This window comes from Galeopterus variegatus, unplaced genomic scaffold (genome assembly GCF_000696425.1).
Source record: "Galeopterus variegatus unplaced genomic scaffold, G_variegatus-3.0.2 Scaffold286, whole genome shotgun sequence".
In the NCBI taxonomy this organism is placed as follows: domain Eukaryota; kingdom Metazoa; phylum Chordata; class Mammalia; order Dermoptera; family Cynocephalidae; genus Galeopterus; species Galeopterus variegatus.
The window spans coordinates 301,523-322,828 of NW_007726397.1; the positions used below are offsets into that span (position 1 = coordinate 301,523).

At 35.7% G+C, this 21,306-nt stretch overlaps 1 protein-coding gene across 2 annotated transcripts in view; it reads left to right on the forward strand.

The window, feature by feature from the left end:
- Positions 1-21,306, forward strand: part of FAM126A (family with sequence similarity 126, member A) — a 66,853-nt gene that overhangs the window by 31,127 nt on the left and 14,420 nt on the right. The window contains exons 3-10 of one of the 2 annotated variants that reach the window (XM_008567032.1): positions 1,143-1,244; positions 8,794-8,973; positions 9,797-9,877; positions 10,814-10,929; positions 11,316-11,411; positions 14,968-15,084; positions 18,313-18,400; positions 18,918-19,077. In XM_008567032.1, coding sequence (XP_008565254.1) covers positions 1,143-1,244; positions 8,794-8,973; positions 9,797-9,877; positions 10,814-10,929; positions 11,316-11,411; positions 14,968-15,084; positions 18,313-18,400; positions 18,918-19,077 — 940 coding nt within the window. The remainder of the gene's footprint in view (positions 1-1,142; positions 1,245-8,793; positions 8,974-9,796; positions 9,878-10,813; positions 10,930-11,315; positions 11,412-14,967; positions 15,085-18,312; positions 18,401-18,917; positions 19,078-21,306) is intronic. The other variant, XM_008567033.1, reaches the window with a different exon arrangement.

Below are 21,306 nucleotides of genomic sequence, written 5' to 3' on the forward strand. Positions count from 1 at the left end.
CAATTAAGCTGTAACCAATTAAGTTGTTTCTACACTGCACTCCCATTTCTTATTAATGCTGTCAGATCATGTTATTGATTGGAGTTCTCTGAGCCTTCTCTGGTTCAGAGGGCTGCCCAATTCGTGAATTGTTTTTGTTTTTGTTTGCTTTGCTTTGTTTTGTTTTGTTTTTCTTTAATAAAATAAACTCAGTTAAAATTTAAAACTTGTTCATTTAACAGGAGACAGATATTGTTAAGGAGAGACTATGCTCAGGAAGGTTAGATTTTCATAATTTGTTATAATGAAGTGTGGTTTTTTTGTTGTTGTTGTTTGTTTTGTCTTTTCAGATTTCCTTGCTACTTTTTAACTCAGAACTATCTTGACTTACTACTGGAGTTTTATCTCTTTCCATTCCTCTCTGATCATGGTGTCATTTCTGGATGGGTGGTTCTGACAAGCTGTGATTAGTTGTCCATATTGTAAATGTTATCAGGAAAACTAGTTTGTTGGTAGTGTGAATATCTTTTTCTCTAGTTGTGAGGAGTCTAAGCTTTTCCCCCAATTCGTAAAGTAGAATAGCCTTTCTAAACTTAAGTCACAATATGTAACTCAGGAGTTATTTTGTTCAGATGATCTCCTGTGGCCTGTAGGTTTAAAACATTATCAGATACTTATAGAATATGTTTATTAAGAAGCAGGATAAATACAGCTAATGAGATTTATAACTTATATAATGTTATGAAAAATATATCTTTAGCTTTACACATGGTTTGTATTCTTATTTCTAATCCCAAACTGTGATCAAAGATGGGGTATTGATGTTAACTTATGTCTCTCTTGATAATAAGAGGATAAAATATTTTTTGTTTTATTTGAAATTTTTTTATTGTTGAAATATAATTAATATAACATAAACTTTACTATTTTAAGGTAGAAGTACAGAGGTTTTTGATATATTCACAATGTTGTGCAACCAATACCAGCATCTAACTCCACGACATTTCCATCAGGCCAAAAAGAAACTCCATCCATTAGTCACTTCCAATCTTCCCCTCCTCCCTGCAGTCTCTGGCCAAAAGTAATGTACTTTCTGCCTCTGTGGATTTGCCTATCCTGGGCATTTCATAAAAATAAAATGTATTTTTTTAAAATTTGTTTAGACACTACCAGAAACATCATTACCAAATTATGCTACAAATTTGAAAGACAAGAGTTCTTTAGTTTCATCTCTCTATAAAGTGATCCAGGAGCCACAAAGTGAGGTAAGTACTCTTACGGTTTATTGTGCTAGTAGTATTCAGTTGATTTTTAATATTTTATTGTGAAATGCAACATATATAAAAGAGTAAGAAAATGTGTATGTTTAAAGAACAATAATGAAATGAACTCCATATGCCATTCCCCAGACCAAGAAATAAAATTATTACCATATTCCAAAAGCCATCTCTCTGAATATTGTTCTCTGTCTCTCCCCCCACCCCACCCCGCCACCCTCCTGCTCCACTGGAGATTTCCTTGAAAAGTCTGGGTCACAACATTCATTTTATTCGTTCAGCAAATATTTGTGTGCCCATTATGAGCCATCTGCTATGCTTGGCAATAGAGAATCAAAGATGAATAACACATGGTCTTTATCCTGAAAGAGGAAAGGGGGAGAAAATAAGTAAACACATGGTTACAAGGCAGTGTTTAACTGAATCTATGGATAAGCCCAAGTTTTCCAGGTAGCAAGGTAAAAGAACATTCCAAGCAGCCCCATAATATATGGAGGCCTGAGAAAGTACAAAGCATTTAAGGAATGGCAAATAGTTTGGCCTGGCTGATGTATCTTGACTGGTGACTTTCCCGGTTCTTCCTCTCCTCCCCGCCCCACCCCCCAATCTCCTTTTCTTTTTTCAGATAGCCAATTTAGTGTGAAGGTGATAAAATTAGCCATTCTTCAGATTCTGGTGCTTGTAAATCCTACCATTCATAGTAGAAATAGAAAAGGATTGGAAGTAGTGTAGAAATTAAACAGGCATGACATTGGGCTAAAAGCAAATAGGCTAATGCAGTAGTTAACAGGAGAGGGTAAGACTGTGGAAAGAACTGAAGCTGTAAATCTAGGTATAGACCATAACCATGGTGGGCCTCAAATTCCATCTTAAGCAGTTTAGGTTTTTTTTGCACTGAAGGCAAGACTTGATCAGATTATTATTTTAGGAAGGTGGCTATGTGGAGGATAGATTGGAGAACTGAAAAATTGAAAGCAGGAAGACTAGGAGGCTGTCTGTGACAGTAGTCTCGTAGGGAGGTGTTGAGAACCTGAACTTGGACAGTGTCAGTGGAAATGGAGAGAAGTGGGGTGAAGGGGAGGGATCAGAGGTACATGATTCCTTTTGTACTTGAGTTTGGTGGATGATGTGATAGGCTCTAACACAACATCCAGTGTTCAAGTAACATATCCTGGAGTCCAGTTCTATACAGATCTATGTACTTTTGGGATGAAATTACTAAAATGAGGGTCTTTTGTTATTTGAGTAGTTAACCATTTTTGGAGGGAGTGTGGAATAGCACAGCTCCTACTGATTATACAATAAAGTGCATCATGAATTTTAGGTGCTGAAAGGATTTGGGATTATATTGGCAAGCCAAAAAACTTTAACTGGAATAATTTATTTGAACAATCCTATTTTGTCTGTCTCTCCCTCCTCCCGAAAGCATTCTTAATTCTTAATGGATAGTTAGCCTGTTTTCTTGAAGGGTTTTACTTTTTAACATATTTGGGTAGAAGCTGTTTTAAGGTTTTCCATGTGTGGTTTAGAATTATTTCACTAAATAGAGTAAGTATAACTATGTGCTTTATTTTTTTAAAAAACAAATATAATCTTGTTTATCATTTACTATTTAGTATTTTGAAAGACTTAAAAATTATTACTCTGATGAAGCATGTTTTAACCAGCCTATTTTGGAAAGAGTTTATAGGATAAATTTTGGATTGGATAGTTTAGTTTATAGCATTCCTTTTATTCAGATAACTCTAATTAATACAGTTCTAAAGGTTCAGAGCAGTATTTCTTGAACTATTTGTGGTGAAGGACCAGTTTTTTAAAAAAAAATTTGCAATCTGTCACAAACTAATATGTATCTAATGTGCACAGCTAACACACCACTCATGCCACATGTGAGGCACCACACAAATTTGATATTTCCTAACTGTCTGTACCCTGTTTAATAAGTCTGATGATCACTCACTTGGATGTTGCAACAATATCAAGTTGCTATAAAAGTTTCTTCTTGATTTCTGTATTGGTATGGTTAGGTACTGGTAACAGTTTGTTGATGGTTTTCGGTCTATAGCACTGGTTTAGGAGGTTTAGCATATAAGGCTGATGCATATTTTTATTCTGATTAATGTGGTGAAGACAGTATATTCTTGTATTAGTCCATTTTTGTGTTGGTATAACAGACTGCGTGAGTCTGGGTAATTTATAAAGAACAGAGGTTTATTTGGTTCACGAGTCTGGGACAGCTGCATCTGGTGTGGGCCTCAGGCTGCTTCTATTCATGGAGGAAAGTGGCAGGCAGCCAGTGGGTACAGGATCACATGGTGAGAGGAAGTAAGAGAGAGAGAGAGAGGGGAGGTGCCAGAGTCCTTAAACAACCAATTCTTGTGGGAACTAATAAAGTGAGAAATAACTACCTACCCCATCCACCCACCGATTAATCCATTCATGAGGGATCCACCCCCATGACCCAAACAGCTCCCAACACTGCCACATTGGGGATCAGATTTCCACATGAGTTTTGGGGCGACAATAACATCCAAATGCTATCATTCTGCCCCTGGCCCCCCAAATTCCTGTCCCTTTCATGTACAAAATACAGTCATTCCATCCCAAGACTCCCAAAAGTCTTAGTTCCGGCACCAACTTAAAAGTCCGAAGTCCAAAGTCTCATCTGAGACCAAAGGCAAAACTCCTTTCATCTGTGAACCTGTAAAAATCAAAACCAAATTTATCTAGTGCCAAGATACAATGGTGGAACAGACATTGGGTACACATTCCTATTCCAAAAGGGAGGAATAGGCCAGAAGAAAGGAAAAACAGACCCCAAACAAGTCTGAAACCCATCAGGGCAGACATTAAAGCTCCAAAATAATCTTTGACTCTAAGTCCTGCATCCTGGGCACAGTGAGGCATCTGTGCCCCCAAAGCATCGGGCAGCCCTGCCTCCACAGCTCTGCTAGGCACAGCCCACTGTGCTGTTCTGTGCCTTTGGCTTTTCCAGGCTGACGTTGCACGTTGCCAGTGGTCCTACAGTTCTTGGGTCCTAGAGGCGGTCCCACTGCCTTGGCTGTACTAGACATTTCCCTGGTGGGGACTCTTTGTGGGTGCTCTGACTCCACTTTCCTGGTTGGCATTGCTCTAGTAGATGGCCTCTGCGGGGCTCTACCCTTGCGGCAGTTCTCTGCCTGCACCCGCAGGCTTTTCCATGCATCCTCTGAAATTTGGGTGGAGGCTTCCATGCCTCCACTGCTCTCATGTTCTGCTGGCCTACAAATTTAACACCAGGTGGACGCCACCAAGGTTTCCAGCTTGTGCTCTCCAGAGCTGCTACACAAACCACACTTGGGGCCACTTGAGGCAGGGCTGCCCCAGCCAGAGTGGCTGGGATGCAGGCAGCAGGTTCCTGAGGGCAGTGGGGCCCCAGGTCTGTTCAGTAGAACAACTTGGTCCTTCTAGGCCTCTGGGTCAGTGATGGGAGGGACACCCTTCCAGACTTCTGAAATGCCTTCAGGGCCTTTCTCCCATAGTCTTGGCTATTAGCATCTAGTTGCTTCATTGCCAAGCTAATGTCTTTAGCAATTAGTCTATCTGCTGCACGCTTGCATTTTTCTCCTGCTCTCTGCATCTCTACCACATGGCCAGGCTGTGAATTTTTCAAATTTCTATGCTCTGCTTTCCTTTTAAATCCTGGCTTTTACATCATGCCTTTGCTGCCATAACTCAGCATAGGCTGTTGCAAATAACCATGCAGCTTCTTCTGCTTTGCTGCTTGGAAATTTCTCCTGCCAAATATTCTGGTTCACAATTCTTAAGTCCCACCTCCCACAAAGTCCTAGGGCATGGACACAATGCAGCAAAGTCACTTGCTATGGTGTAGCAAGGGTGATCTTTTGTCCAATTGCTGATAAGTTCCTCATTTCTGTCTGAGACCTCATCATCAGCATGGCCTTTACTGTCCACATTTCTATCAGCATTCTGGTCACAACCATTTAACCAGTCTCTAAAGTGTTCCAAACTTTTCCTCATCCTTTTGTCTTCCTCTGAGTCCTTCAGACTCCTCCAACCTTTGCCCATTACCCAGTTCCAAAACTGCTTCCACATTTTCAGGTATCTGTATAGCAACACCCCACTCCACAGTATCAATTTTATGTATTAGTCCATTTTTGTGTTGCTATAACAGAATACCTGAAACTGGATAATTTATAAAGAAAGAGTTTTATTTGGCTCATGATTCTGGGACAGCTGCATCTGTCGCAGTCCTCAGTCTGCTTCTACTTGTGGTGGAAAACGGCAGGCAGCCAGTGGGTACAAGCAGATCACATGGCAAGAGGAAGCAAGAGAGAGAGACAGGGGAAGTGCCAGGGCCTTTAAAATAACCAGCTCTCCTGGAAACTAATAAAGCAAGAACTCACTCCCTACCCCCATCCCTGATTAAGCCATCCATGAAGGATCTACCCCCATGACCCAAACTGCTCCCAACACTGCCATATTGGGGATCAGATTTCCACATGAGTTTTGGGAGGACAATAATATGCAAACTCTATCAGTTCTGTATTCTTAAAAGACAAATCACTCTTGGCAGTTGGATTTTACTAATAGTACTTTTTAATGATTTAGTTGTATTCATTTAATAAGTATGTATTTCCCCAGCCAAAAAAAGACAAAGAAAAAAAGATATCGAGAAAAAAATACTTATTGAATACATATAATGTGCCAGGAACCACTGTGGAATATAGCAGAGAATAAAACAGGCTAAATTCTTGATCCTAGAGGTTAGAATTTGTATTCTAGTAGGTGAGATAAACATTAAACAAATGCCTAAATGTATAGTACTATGTTAGTTAGTGATAAAGCTATAAGGATAAATAAAGTGGCATATGTGTTGGGACTGAGGAGGTAATGGTTGAATCAAGATCTGAATTAATGTGTGTGTGTGCGTGTGTGTGTGTGTGTGTGTGTGTGTGCGCGTGTGTGTGTGTGAGAGAGAGAGAGAGAGAGAGAGAGAGAGAGAGAGAGAGAAACACACCATAGGCAAGAGCTCTCCAGGAGAGGGAAGAGTGGGTGCAAAGACTCTGGGGTAGGTATGTGTGGTGCGTTCAAGAAACTCATAAGGAGGCAGTTTATATGGGAACAATGCAGTTTACTTGAGTGGTGCTTTTAGTTGACTTTCAGATAAGCATATGATTATACACTAACAGTGCCAAAGTCTGTCATTAAAGAAGTTGTGTTTTGAAAGAGCCACATAAAGGTTCTTTTGGGGTTCTGGGAGTAGTGAGCCCAGAGCAAGGGAGGTCAGGTCATAGTGGCTGCTGGTATCTGAATAGTAGTATCCTTCCAACTTTTCTGTATCTTTTTCCTACCAGTGTTCCTGAGAAATTGTTCAATATAAAAAATTTTGCAAGGTTTTCCTTGTAAATTTACCTGGACTTGACTCTTTCCCTGCTTAGTCATTAAAGAACATTTTTTTGTGTTACATTTTTATTACCACTAGAAATCTTCCTTAGGATACAGACTTCTTACTTATGAACGGATTGTTGTAAAAATTCATTGGTAATTTAGTTGTTTTAGAAATTAGAATGTATTTTAGCATGAAGAGAAGATACATGGTGATTAAGTTCTCATTAGACCAACAAAAGCCCATTTAACGCATAAAAATGTACTTGAGGTGCAGTTCTCTCTTAATAGTTCTGTAAAACCTACCCACCATATGTAATGTTTCCATGAGAAAATACATTAAAAAATTCAACCCAGATATTAGGAAGACAGCATGTTCCAATGCTCCATTGTTTGCCTCAAAATATTCAAGTTAGATATGTCAAACACTGCCTGTATTTCCCACGTTGTATATTGTTTTATTCTTTTCTGACATTTTTCAGGTATGTTTATAAAGGAGTCAAAAGAACTGGTCTAGTTCTGACCCTTGTGAGCAGTGTGATTTTGGTCATGGTGGATGGCTTCTTTGTCTCAGTTTCCTTAAATGGAAAGTGTGGATAATGATATTCTACCCTACAGTGTTGTGAGAATTGACTGACCAGGTTCATGTATGTGAAAGTACTTTGCAAGCTATAAAACAGTGCACAGATATTGGAATTTATCTGCATTGGTTTCAAATGCATAATATCATCTGATTTTATTGCAACATATAATTTCTATCTCCTCTTTGAATCTGTCTTCATTTGGTTCTGCTTTCATAAGGCAAAATCCCTCATAATTTTGGATTTTAAACTGGTCATAAAGCCTTTTGAGTGTTTTGATTAAAGTTATGTGTTCATGCAGTCTTGAATAAATTTTCAAATAAGATTTCATAATTTTGCAAATACATGTTAAACTATCCATTGACTTAGTCAAAGATTTCCCAGGGATTTAAAGATAAGGGGTGTTATTCCACCATACAATATTATTGATGAGGTTCACAAAGGAATTTTTAAAAACTCCACCCCAAAAGCTAAACATCCTCAACCAGTCTTTCTTCCAGCCACCTCTAACCCCATTCTTCTAAATTCCTACCCTAAAAACTTTTCTCAGTATCTGTGAATGGGGTTACTTTGCCTCCTGCCCCTGTGGTTTCCTGTTATGTTCCCATGGCCACGATGGACACCTGTTGCTCTCTAAAAGTCATTTTGAGAGTAGAAAAAATATTCCATATGGAAGATTAACTGTCAGGAGTTAGTTTTTCAATAGAAAAGACTAGTTTAACTTAGTCAATGTTTATCAAAGCATAACTTTTATTATGCCTTATTTAAATAATGTTGACTTTAATTATACTCAGTTTATATATTTAACTTATTTGAAATCAAAACATCACTTAAAATGAGTTTCTGTTCATTACGATTATTGGTAGTAGAAAATCTGTTTAGTAAATTGACTTAGATCTGTTGCCTAAGTTGGTGAACTATAGTTCATTGAAAATATAATAGCCTGAGAATTTCCTTGAAAAAGCAGTACCCTGTGAATCTCACGACATATTTGATTATGACTTATGTATGATCATTGCATATGCTTTAATACAGTACTTACCTATGAGAGGGTCTTATCTTACCTTTCTGATCTTTTTTAAAAAGTCTATTATAAAGATACAGTCAACTCTACTAACTGGATTATGTTGGGGGTGGAGTGGGAGAGGAAAAGGTTATAGATGACTCCAAATTATGTTTGAAACAAAATTACAGCAATGTTTAGATTATCCAGGGGAACTTAACTATGGTTACAGTAGGGATCTAGATCAGGTGGGTCTGTGATTATTCAGCCACTCTACACACCAATCATTGCTGTCAGATGCTACCTAATTATATGCTCAGGAGGGAGATGTGACAGTAACTGTCCAGGATTCCCACTTCAGTAACCCTGTAGCCAATCGTTTATATGTTGGCGTATATTCTACCTGGGGGAGAGCATATTAAGGAAAAATCTTCCTACAACTTAGCTATTTTAAGAATTTAAAAAGACATGGTTTTTACCAATCTGGGAAACCTTTTATAGTTCATATAACAGTGTCATTCAAATACAGTCCAGTTCTTGAATTAACATTTTGTCTTTTTTCCAGTTGCTAGAACCTGTCTGTCACCAGCTCTTTGAATTCTATCGCAGTGGAGAGGAACAATTGCTTCGATTTACACTGCAGTTTCTCCCAGAACTGATTTGGTGCTACCTTGCAGTCTCAGCTAGCAGAAATGTGCATAGCAGTGGATGCATTGAAGCTCTTCTTCTAGGGGTTTACAATTTGGTTTGTATTTCATGTAGTTAAAATGTTTTTTGGCAAAATCAAATATATAACCTTTGCAACTGCTTTTCATTTTAGTAAAGCTAATATTTGCTTTTCATGCATCAAATGACTCATAGCTCATTCTCTCAAAATAACTTTTTGGGGGCTGGGGGCTGTATAGGCATATATATGATTATGTAAATGTACCTTTATGGATTAATTGAAGGCTGGAAATCGGACTATTTAAATTCATTTATGGAGATACCTGAAAAATATTAGTGTTGTATTTAAAATTTTTTAAACTTAAAATCCATAGTATATAAATTATCTGTTTCTGATATTCATGTTTAGGAGAAAATTCAGCAGTCAGAGTTCCACAAAATCTGGACTGGCACCAGCGTTTACACCATTGATTTAACATATAGTTTGCATTACTAATAGAGTTTATATATTGATTAGGAAGATGTTCTAGATACTTAAGGTTTTGTACTTTTGAAAATGGAAAAGAAATTTAAGGTCCTTTTATGACATTTCATATTCAGTTATTAATTGATTTAGAAAATATAACTTGTTATATGAGGGAGAGTAATGATTAAGACACTGTATTTGTATCTCAGCTATCTTGAAAACTATGTTATTTACATTTTAAAAGTGGAAAGATGTACATTTTAACTACTGGATATTTATCATTAATGGATTATCATGATTTAAGGCTTTAATTGACTTTAAAATTTATTTCTACTTAGGTCTTTTTTTAAAAAAAGTTAGACTAACAACTTAAATTTGTTTTAAATTTATTTGTAAAAAAATAAATACTTTTAAATATTTTCTTTCACTTTTGTAGGAAATTGTTGACAAACAGGGACATAGCAAAGTATTGAGTTTTACAATCCCATCTTTATCCAAACCGTCTGTATATCATGAAGTAAGTAACATTTTAGCAAAGTAAACTTATTGGCCTTAAGCTTTGATATTGCCATAAATTATGATCTAATTATTGAGGCAAAAAAACTGATTAACTTATTAGTCCCTTAAAAAACTATAAAACACCACACAAAATATTTATTATTTCAAAAGTGAAATAAGATATCTAAACTATTAAAATTTGAACTAAGATCTTTTTGAAATATTTTTCTCTCTTCCTGACAGATAAGACCAGTCTAATTTTTTTTTTTTTTTTTTGTCTTTTGTCTTTTTCCGTGTCCGGCAACGGATCGCAACCCTCAGTGTTGCCCCCGTACCGGACCGGGGACCGGCAACGGGACCGCAAGCCTCGGTGCTGCTCCCGCGCCTCGCTCAGCCAGTGAGCGGGAGCCGGTCCGTATGTGGGATCCGAACCCTCGGACGGGAGCGCCGCCGCGCTTCCCAAGCGGCGCACTATCCAGTGCGCCACCGGGCCGGCCCAAGACCAGTCTAATTTTTTGTGTGTGGCAATTGTATATTTCCATGGTAGAATTTTTTTGAAATTAAACTATTTTTTATTTCTCATTTGTGGTTTGGTTTTTAATTACTCATTGAATCTTTGAACAGAAACTTTGGTAGGTAGTTTGGGTATTTTTTTTTTTTTTCCTTTTTTGTCTTTTTTCGTGACTGGCAATGGGATCGCAACCCTCAGTGTCACGCCTGCACTGCGCTCAACCAGTGAGCGGACTGGTCTCTAAATGGGATCCGAACCCTCGGCGGGAGCGCCGCCGCGCTCCCAAGCACCGCACTCTACTGAGTGCGCCACCGGGCCGGCCCTAGTTTGGGTATTTTTAAAATACATGATGTTCATGATAGCCATTCTTAATGGTGTATATATTCTAAATATCACATTTCAACAGAAAAGCTTTTTTTCTTTATTCGAATGTCTTCTTTTTAGCCGTCCAGCATTGGGTCCATGGCTCTGACTGAGAGTGCACTATCCCAGCATGGTTTGTCAAAAGTTGTGTACAGTGGACCTCATCCTCAAAGGGAGATGCTGACAGCACAGAATAGGTATGCTGTGGAGACATATCTTCTTATCTTACTACATCGACTTAAAAAAAATTATTTCAGTAGATTTATAAATAATGTTTAATGAGTTGTGTGTAACAATTTAGTTGAATACGGAGTCATTTTATATAAGAGAAAAATACATCTAGATTTGTCACTATACTTTGCTTCAGATGTCATTTGAAATGATGAATTTTTAAGAGAGGTTTTATATATAGCTGTTACTTGGAAAGTCTTTTTCCTTTTAGTTTTATTGTTATTGGTGTGATTATATTGCACAGGTCTGTTACATAATATAATATCTCTCCCCTATGACTGCTCTCTCCTTTATTATGGTTGACTTCTTAGAATTCTAGAGATTTGTTAATATTCTTTTGGTTTGTCTCTAGGTTTGAAGTGTTGACATTCCTTTTGTTGTGTTACAATGCTGCTTTAACCTATATGCCCAGTGTTTCTCTTCAATCACTGTGTCAAATTTGTTCAAGGTAAATTAAAATTCAGATGTTTTTAATATTGAAATATATGACTCTAGGACTGCTAGTTTGTTACATACCTAAGTTATTTTTATTTTGTGTAGTCATTTGTTAAAAACATTAAGTAAGTTCATGTAAAGCTCAGCCTACCCAGCACATGGACTATAAGCGATAGTCATAGAGAACCCTCTCCTTTCACCACATTTTAAAAACCAAAACAGAAAGGTAAAGAAGTTTTGAGATAGGTTAGTTTTATTTCATATTAGCTATGAGATGGAACCAGACCAAATTTTAAATATTTCTAAAATTAAAAATTAGAAAAATAATTGCTTTCCTTTTTTAGTTTTTGTGCCTTTTAGTTTCTACTCTCTGGTCTGATGATCTGAAGATGTGATAATAGTAGTTAACCTTTCTTTTCTAGTTTCGGTTCTAGGTATATTCATGAATAAATAAACTTTCTGAATAGCCTCACTGGAATGGGCCTTCTAATTATTTTATGGCTTGCTACTCAGAATACATTAACAACAATCTCAAAATTTTTCTTTCACACTAAGAATGAAGGAAATGTCTCTCAACCGAAAATGAGAATCACAGCAAGAGTTTGTCTCACTTACAAATTAATACTCAGAACTTTTCCTAGAAATGTATTGACAAAATACAGTTTCCAAAAGGGATTTTATTTTAACATGGCTTAAGAATTTAGCAGTTATCTGTATACATCCTTCTGTATCCATGAGTGATTGGTTCTAGACCCTCCTGCAGATAGATACCAAAATATGAAGATGCTTAGGTCCCATGTATAAAATGGTGTACTATTTGCATGTAACCTGCACACATCCTCTCTTATGCTTTAAATCAACCCTAGATTATTTATAATACCAAATACAGTGCCTACATATCACTTCCTTTGTGTGGATTCAGCATAGCACTTGGCATGAAACACATTCACATTTTGCTCTTTGGAACTTAGAACCCACAAATACAGAGAGCTGACTGTATTAGAAGGTACTATATCAAGTTAAATATTGGTTTGATTGATTTAAGAGATGAATAATAGTAACTTAGACATTTATTTCTCTCTCACATAAAAGTCCAAAGTGGTAGATGGTCTGCAGGTAGGTTGGCTATGCTTCCAACATGTTCATGCTCCTTCTATCTTGGTATTCTGCCATTCCCTCTAGGGTATTATCCTTGTCTGTATGGTGGTGGATCACTGTTATGATATCTCCCTTCTGTCCTGCAGGCAGGCAGGAAGAGAGAGTGGAAGGCATGCAGCTACTTATTTACTTATTTATCTATTTATTTATTTAGTTTAGACTAAGTGTGGGAACAATTATCCACTCCTTTTATTCCTTCAGTGTCATCCCCTGATTATACTTCTTAGATGTGACCATCACCTCTTTAGTTCAGACCCCCTTCATCTCACTCCTGGGATATTTTGACACCCCCCTCCTTCAGGTTTCAATGAATTCTTCCAATGTAGTCAGAATGATATTATCAAAAGACCAGTGTAATAATCAAGTTATTCCCTTGCTCAAAAGCCAAACCAAACAGAAACCTTTAGTTGCTTCCCATTGTTTACATGATAAAACCTGGCAGGTGTTAAGACACTTCATGATCTGACCCTAGCCAGATTCTCTGTTATTTCCTAGTGTCCTAGCATTTCAACCTACTAAAATTTTCCCAGTCTCCTCAATGTCATGCTGTTTTGTCCCTTCTTTGCCTTTGCCCTTTCCTAGGTTTTCCACGTGGAAAATACCACTCTTTCTTCAAGGCTCAGTTCAAAGGAATATTTTTCTGAGAAGCCCTCTCTTACCCTCCACTTCTTCCACCTGAGTTTTCCACTTTCTCCTGTTGCCACATCTGGAACTTGTTCATTGCAAATATTTGCTTACTACAGTCTCCATGATGAGATTTTGAATCCCTGTGGGAACTACATCTTTTATCTATATCCCTAGTGTCTGACACAATTTCAGTCTTTAATAAGCATTTACTGAATTAATAAATGAATTAATCAAAAAATCCTGTCTTTTACATTGGTTCTCTATTATTTACTACCATCCCAATCAGAAAAGTGTGATGTGTAAGGAAGTAAAATTCTCTAAGTTTGCTTCTTTAGATAAAAGTAAGAGGAGTCTCTGTTCTAGTTTGGGTATAAATTTTTGTAATTTCAAACAAAATTTGAATTGGTTTTATGTCACATGCAGCTAATTTTTATCAGTTTCTTTGCTTACTTTTTCCTCTTGGTTTTAAAGAGTTCTGACAGTCTCTTGATATCAAATGAATTTATATTTATTCTTCACAGTTGCTTTGAATTAATGACATTCCCAGGGGATATTTTTGAAATGATCTGTGGTATACGTGGGCATTTTTAAGTGAAGGCTTAGATTCATTGAGTAGAGGAAATACTTAGTTCCAGGTAGTGATTACAGGGGGCTAGTGGGTAAATATTTAAAATTGGTTGGCTAGAACTATGTTAAGTGAAAGTTGTATTATATCAACCACGCATATTATGAGAAAGCAGCTATTTTCTAGTGAATTTATTTGTTAAAAATAGAAACATATTGTTTATTTTAAAAACAGTGCATGTTGATCATAGGAATTTAGAAAATACTCACACATATAAATATAATGAAGAAAATTGGTCTATAACCCTCCAGATCAGAGGAAACTATGACTTTGCATATGTTCTTTTTGCAGTGACATATAACATAAGCCTATTTGTTTATTACAAAATGGGATTATACTGCATGTGTTGTTTTGTACAATTCTTCCCCCATCTTTTAAATAGACTTCAAATCATCATGTTTGATTGCTTCATAATATTCTCTGAATGATTTATATAGCTGGTCCCCTGGGTTGGTCTTTTATGTGGCTTCTTATTCACTGTAATAAATGCTCTTTAATTTTGGTACTCCTTAAATGTTATCACTACAATAATATTTACATTTCAATTTTTATAGTAGTTTCTTTACAAAGATTTAGTAAAATCTATTCCTCTTTCTTTTGGATTCTACCTTTGATATGTTTATGCATGGAAAGAATATATAAATATTTGTTTATGTTTTATTTCTCCTGATTTTTTAACATTAAAAATTTTAATCTATCTGAAATTTATTGTGGTGTAGTTTTTACAGGCAGTATGAGGTTTGAGTCTAATTTATAGTATTTTTTGGATCCTGCAGTTTGTGTCAAGAACTTTGTCAGGAATTGAGGATCATACCACAGATCTATTTGTGACAAATAGTACCACATTCCATGTAATAGGTTTTGTAGTAGTCAAAAATGATTAACAATTGAATTGACCAATATTAGTGAACCAACCAGTAAAATGATCTGGTTCACTTAGTATATATCAGCATACCTCTAGTCTTAGGAATTTTTTCCCAGTCAAGCTTACTCAGGAAACTATTACAGATAAATGTTCTGTTTGGAAAGAGTCTTTGTTTCACAGATATTAGGTTTGTTATGAGAGTATATCTAGTACATTGTTGGCTTATAAATGTTAAAAATTAAGTTACCTAAATTTTTACCAATTTTACAAATATATTTATTTTGGTCTTTCTAGAATCTGTGTTTGTGGATATCCTCGACAACATGTAAGAAAATACAAAGGTATAAGTAGCAGGATACCGGTTTCTTCAGGATTCATGGTGCAAATGTTAACAGGGATTTATTTTGCTTTGTAAGTTTTTCTCATGTACAAAGTAAACCTTTGATCTCTTTGGAAAATTATAGTTTGTTATGATCATCACAAATTGTGCACAAGTATTGATATTCAACTCTGAAACCCACAAATATATATAATCAATTACATGTCAATAAAAAAAAGAAATCATTATAGGTACACTACCAAAAAAAAAAAAAAAGAAAATTATAGTCTGTTAATCTATTGTTACTATATTATAATCTCAATAGATAAACAATCAGTATATTTTTGTGGAAGAATATGAATAAATTTATTGATAGTAGTTTTATCATTTAAAATGTTGTTTTTTAAAGTTCTGAAGAATGTGTAACTAACTGAAACACTTCATCATCTTTAATTCAAGGACAGAATGAAAATTAGTAACACTTAAATATACTCATAGTCCCTTTCTTCATTCTTCTTCTTTTTGCTATACTTTCCAAATAATTTTTTCCCCCAATGAATATCTTTTTCTGTTTCCAGAAATTTTAGCTCTTAAAAAACATTTTAGAGCCTCTCTGATCAGAAATAGTTTATTATTAATCTTTTATTAATTTCTAATACTCATGCTCAGTCTTACCTAATGCCTTAGATACTAGTATTTTTCTTTGAACCCTTTTACTTTGTAGCTCTCTTATTACACACATCTTACTGTACTTTGCATTATATTCACTTGATACTTTAATTTCCTTGGTAGATTATAAGCTTCTTGACTGATAGCAGAATTTATAATCTGTGGGCCAAATCTGGCCTGCTGCCTGTTTCTGTAAAGTTTCACTGAAACACAGTCCTGCTCATTTGTTTAAATTTTGTGTATGGCTGGTTTTGTACTGCAATGAAAGAACTGAGTGGTTGTGGTAGAGACTGTATGGCCCACAAGGTTAATATATTTGTTGTCTGTCCCTTTAAGAACAAGTTTTCTGGTCCCTGCATCAGACCATTAATATTGTCCCACAGTTGTTAGATGCTCTGATCTATTTTCTTTTTCTTTGTGTTTCAGTTTGAGTAATTTCTGTTGATTTATTTTCACATTTACTGATTCTTTCCTTGACTACAAGGGATCTTCAGAAAGTTCATAGAAGTATTCATATTATCTTTTAATGCTATTTTTCCACGAACTTTTTCACGTACTCTCATATGTCAAGGTTGCTAATGAGGCTGCTAAAGTCATTTTTCATCTCTGTTACTGTGTTTTCTTTCTAAACTTTTCATTTGACTCTTTCTTTTAGATTCCATCTCTAATGAAATCTCCATCTGTTCATGCATGTTGTCCATCTTTTCCACTAGAGCCTTTAATATATTAAACATAGTTATTTAATATAGTTAATATAGTTATTTAACATATTAATCATAGTTACTTTAATTTTCCTGATAGCTTCAACATCTGGATCATAGTTCTATAGATTGCTTTATCTCTTGACAGGGATTTTTTTTTCCCCTTGCTTTTTATATAAATTTTTTCTCTTATAATTTTTGATTGTTCACAATTTTGTTCAGGAGCAGAAGAGGAGAGACTGAGGTAAATATTTTTGCCTGGTAAATATCATTTATGCCTCTTTTCTTCTAGGCTGCTAGTGGAGTTTTTACAGGCAGGAGTGAGCTGGGGTTGGGTTTCGTTGTTGCTGTGGTTACCTTCAGGGCACCACCTACTTCAAATTCCTCTAGTGCTACCAGTGCTTAGGGTGGGAGTTGGATTGCTGAGGGCTCTTCTCGGTACTCCTGTTGCATCCTTAACTTTTAGCCTTCCCCACATGCCTGCACCTCAGAGAGGGTCTGTCTTCGTGTTCTTGCACTACTTTTAACAGTAGAATGCTGTCATTTTAGGTGTGTACTAGCCTGGTAGTGGGGTGGGTAGTGGGGGGAAGTGGTGTTCTCCGTTGTCGTGGTCTAGCCTCAGATCTAGACAGACTCCAAGTCCCTGCATCTCAGGGGCGGGAGTTTCTCAGTGGTCCTGCCCCTCTGCCGGTGGTAAGAAACCTCTAGTGATCTCAGTATAGAATAAGGGTTTTTTTTTTCTTTTTCTTTTCCTCAGAGCCACAGCTGGTCTTCACCTGTGCTCTGGGGGTGAAAGGGTTTGCTGTTCTTTCCCTAAAGGCTTTAAAACTTGTTCCACATGAGAAAAGGGCATGGCTGGGTCTTTGTGCCTTTTCCACGAGTGGCCACTCTTCTCATTCAGGCCTGCATCACCAAGAGCAGTTTTCTCTGGTCTCCTGCCCTGTTTTCCAGTTTTTCTTGTGAGTGTGTAAAGGAGGTTTGTAGAAAAGAGCCTGTGAGTGAGTACCAGCTCCCCTTGTATTTGCTCTCAGAGAGTCTATACTCTCGTAGTAGCCCGTGAGCTAGTTTTTAGCAATTTGGCTTTTAGGGATGTGTTAAAAAGTTTTGCTGCATGCTTCTTACCTACTTGCATTGTGGCCCATCTCTCCTTAGAGGCACCTATCTACCCTTAGGGTTCAGGCTACTTGGATGCCCTGTGATCTCAGCTCTTTGATGGATTCATGAAAAGTTAAGATTTTAGTAATTACCTGGATTTATCTTGTTTTTAGGGTAGGAGCAATGGTCTTTCCAGGTTTTTAGCACTCACTTGCACTCTCAATGTAATTCACACCTCCTTATTTTGTTGGTCTCTGTTAATTTTTGTCATTTAGCCAATTTTTAGGGAGAGTTTGGCATATCTTTGAAAATTATGCATACATACACACTCTCTTTTTTCTTCATATCTCTCTGCTGTTTGCAACATATGTCATGTACACTTCTAAATGACTATCAAAATACAAAGAAATAACTATTCAGAATATTACAAGCCACAGTAGTTGCAGAATCTCATTAAAATCCATGGGAATTACAGAGTAATTTGACCATCAAGTGTTCTGAACATTATTCTAAGGTATATAATTTATTATGCTCTGACTTGCTTTGAAAGTGTAAAATGCTTTGAAATTGCTTCAGCTTTTTTCATTTCTGTTCTATAAATAGTCATGTTCTTTAGAGAAGAAATGTACATCTATAAAATTTTCTTTGCTATTAATAGGCTTTCAGATATAATTGAAAGTAATTTAAACATTTAAAAATACAGTTTAAAGGGGAGTAGAATGTTAAGCAATGTGATAATGTGATCTGTTATTTTCCTCAGTAAAAATAAATAACTTCTCATTATGTTTTGTTCAACTATATAAAGTTAATTAAAAATAATTATACTTTCTTCATTTAATTCATTTAATTTTATAGTTATAATGGAGAATGGGATCTAGCTCAAAAAGCGCTGGACGATATTATATACAGAGCCCAGCTAGAATTATATCCAGAGCCACTGCTGGTAGGTACCTCACTTATTTATATAAATTTTTAAATTTAAGATTTCTCAATTTAAAACTATAAATTTAGAAGTAGCCATTCATAGTGCATTAATATGTCATTATTACTGAGTGATTCTTGCTCATTATACTTACAAAATTTTACACTTAAAAAGGTATGTGTAAAAATTTGAAAATTTTATTAGACAAACTTCCTAGATACCTGATAAAGTCTTTTTAACTTACAAGATTGTTCTCCTTAACATACTTTAGCTGCATTTATTAATTAGTATTAGGTATTTGAAAGTCTCATTTAATATTCTGAAATTCTTAACTTCATTACTTATATATTGTTTTTAACCAAAAGTTTCCCTTTGAGCTCTTACTTCTTATTCTAGAGGATTTGTGTGTCATCTTATAAAATATCTTGGAGACAGCATTCTTTTTATAAACCTGTTAATATTTAGCATCATGTTTTTACCTAAGGTTAAAATAATACATCTGTTAATTTCAATCTTCAAACATATTTTTCCTTCTTAGGTTGCTAATGCAATAAAGGCTTCATTGCCTCATGGTGCCATGAAATCTAGTAAGGAAGGTACAAGGTGTATTCAAGTTGAAATCACACCAACTTCCTCTAGAATATCTAGAAATGCAGTAACCAGCATGTCAATAAGAGGTCATAGGTGGAAAAGACATGGTAAGAAATACATAACTCTTCGAATTAGAGCATTGTTGATTCTTTTACATTTTACTGCAACTTCTATGGTGCTATATTTTCTGTGATAAATGATACCATAGTGGCCTGGAATAAGGAGCTGTTGAGTCACCTTTCACTCCTAATTTATTATCCAGTAGCAAGAAGCAATAAGAAAAATGGCGCCCTTATGTTACACATATGAATGAAAATTTATTTAAAAAATATATTGGCTTTTATATTTTATTTAAATAGAGTAAGAGAGTTAGAAAAATGCATTTTAAAATTATTCATACATTTTGGGTTTCTATTTATAAGTTTTGCAATTATTTCTTAATTAGTTTCTGATTTCTGAATGAACTCTTGGGCACGTAAACTTGCACACTGAAGTTGAACAACTAACAGAAACTTTAAACATTTTGTCTGGACTTCCTGGTAAAGAATGCCATCATATTGATGCAGCAGTAGGCATTTCTATTTTCTTGAAGTTAAATATCTTTCAAGATTGTTTGTTTGTGTTAATATTCTTTCTTGTTGGCTTCATTTTATTATTTTAAAGTTTTATTGGAAGTTAATTCACCATAGCCTTCTCAGTGCTTTTCCATTTCCCTCCCTTGTCTTTTAATTTATTATTTTTTATTTAATTTCTTATTCTTTTTATAGCTTCCCTCTTATCTAGAAGTTATTGTAGTGGCAAAAATGAGTATAAGAAGAGGATTACTATCACCTTCCTCAGAAGGTTACCATTGAATGGGAAGCAAAAAAGCCACTTCTTTGCCCCATGTAAATGTGTATATGTGTATAAAACTAAATCCATTCTTTGTTTTCTTCTTCCTGTAAACTGAGATAAAAATGGTAGCTCCTTTTGGTATATTTGGTTTCAGTTGTCTCTATGGTCTCCACAGAGAAAATGGGAAATTGAGCAGAAGGAGGTTATTTATGGTAAAACCGAAAGTTGATGATGAAAAAAGTTGCCATTATGTTCACTCAGGAAATCTAGGAGATATAGATCAGAAAAGGATGATGATGAAATTATCCAGCTTAACCAATGATTATCTTTGATCTTTTTAAACTTAAAGTGAGTGTGACAATTCTTGAAAATCTCATAGGAAGGCACAAATGAAGTGGTGATGTATGCCATTAGTAAGGCAAATTATGCTACTCGTTAAAACATACAAAGTCTAAATGCCAGTTTCTTCAATAAAATTATGCTTCTCAGTGGGGCTAGATTACTGATAGAAAGTCATTTCATTAGATATGGTAGTACTCTAAAGATCAGTTTTTCTGTTTTGCCATTAGTATGTGAAAATAGGCTCAAAGGCAGTGAATCAAATCATATTGAACACTGTGGCCATGTGCTCCCAGTCTACCAGTACAGGAAATGCAAGAGTGAATTTTAATTTCTTTTCCATTTTCCTTTCTTGCTGTTTAGATGCACATATTGGGAATTAGGGGAAGGAAATATAGGTCCTCTAGTTAAAAATGTGAAATACTGAAACTCACTTGTATTTGTGCATGTGTGTGTGTGTGAGAGAGGGCGTGTGTGCATATCTAGGCATGCATTTAATAGAAGGAGATATGTACCCTGCAATAAAATGGAAACCATCTTCTAGAAATATTTTATAGGAAAAAATTGCCAAAACAAGAGAAATGACTGCTTGAGTATATTGTATCTATTAGATTCTTACATAGCTACTAGATTCCATTTTGGCTGACATTTGAAGAGCTGCACTCTGTCTTTGAGTTACAGCCTCATTAAAGTAGCCATCTTATCACCTATCCCCTACGCTTATTCAACCTTTGCAACTCTAACACTTGAACAACTCCTGTTTATGATAGCAAAAGAGTCACAGATGAGGATATAGAAGAGCAAACAATAAAAAACAAGTCAGGTGCATGGAGCAGATACAGAATACAGCTTAGCCTTGCTTACCATTATTTTATAGCATGAATTCCCTTTATCCAGTGGACTCTAGAATATTCCTAGCCTAAGGTTTTTCTTATCCACCTCTACAGGTAGGTTGCATTCTCCCTTTTTATAGTAGTCTTGGCTTTCCTTCCTAGAGCAGTATTTTTCATTAAGTTATCATGTCTGCTGCATTAAAAACTTTTCTATTTTTCCACCCTCATGGTTCTGCTTTCTACTTGAAGACATTATCTTTACTATAGTTCTTAAATATGTAAATAGCTCTCAAATTACAAATAAATTTTTAAGTTTAATTTTGTTTATAT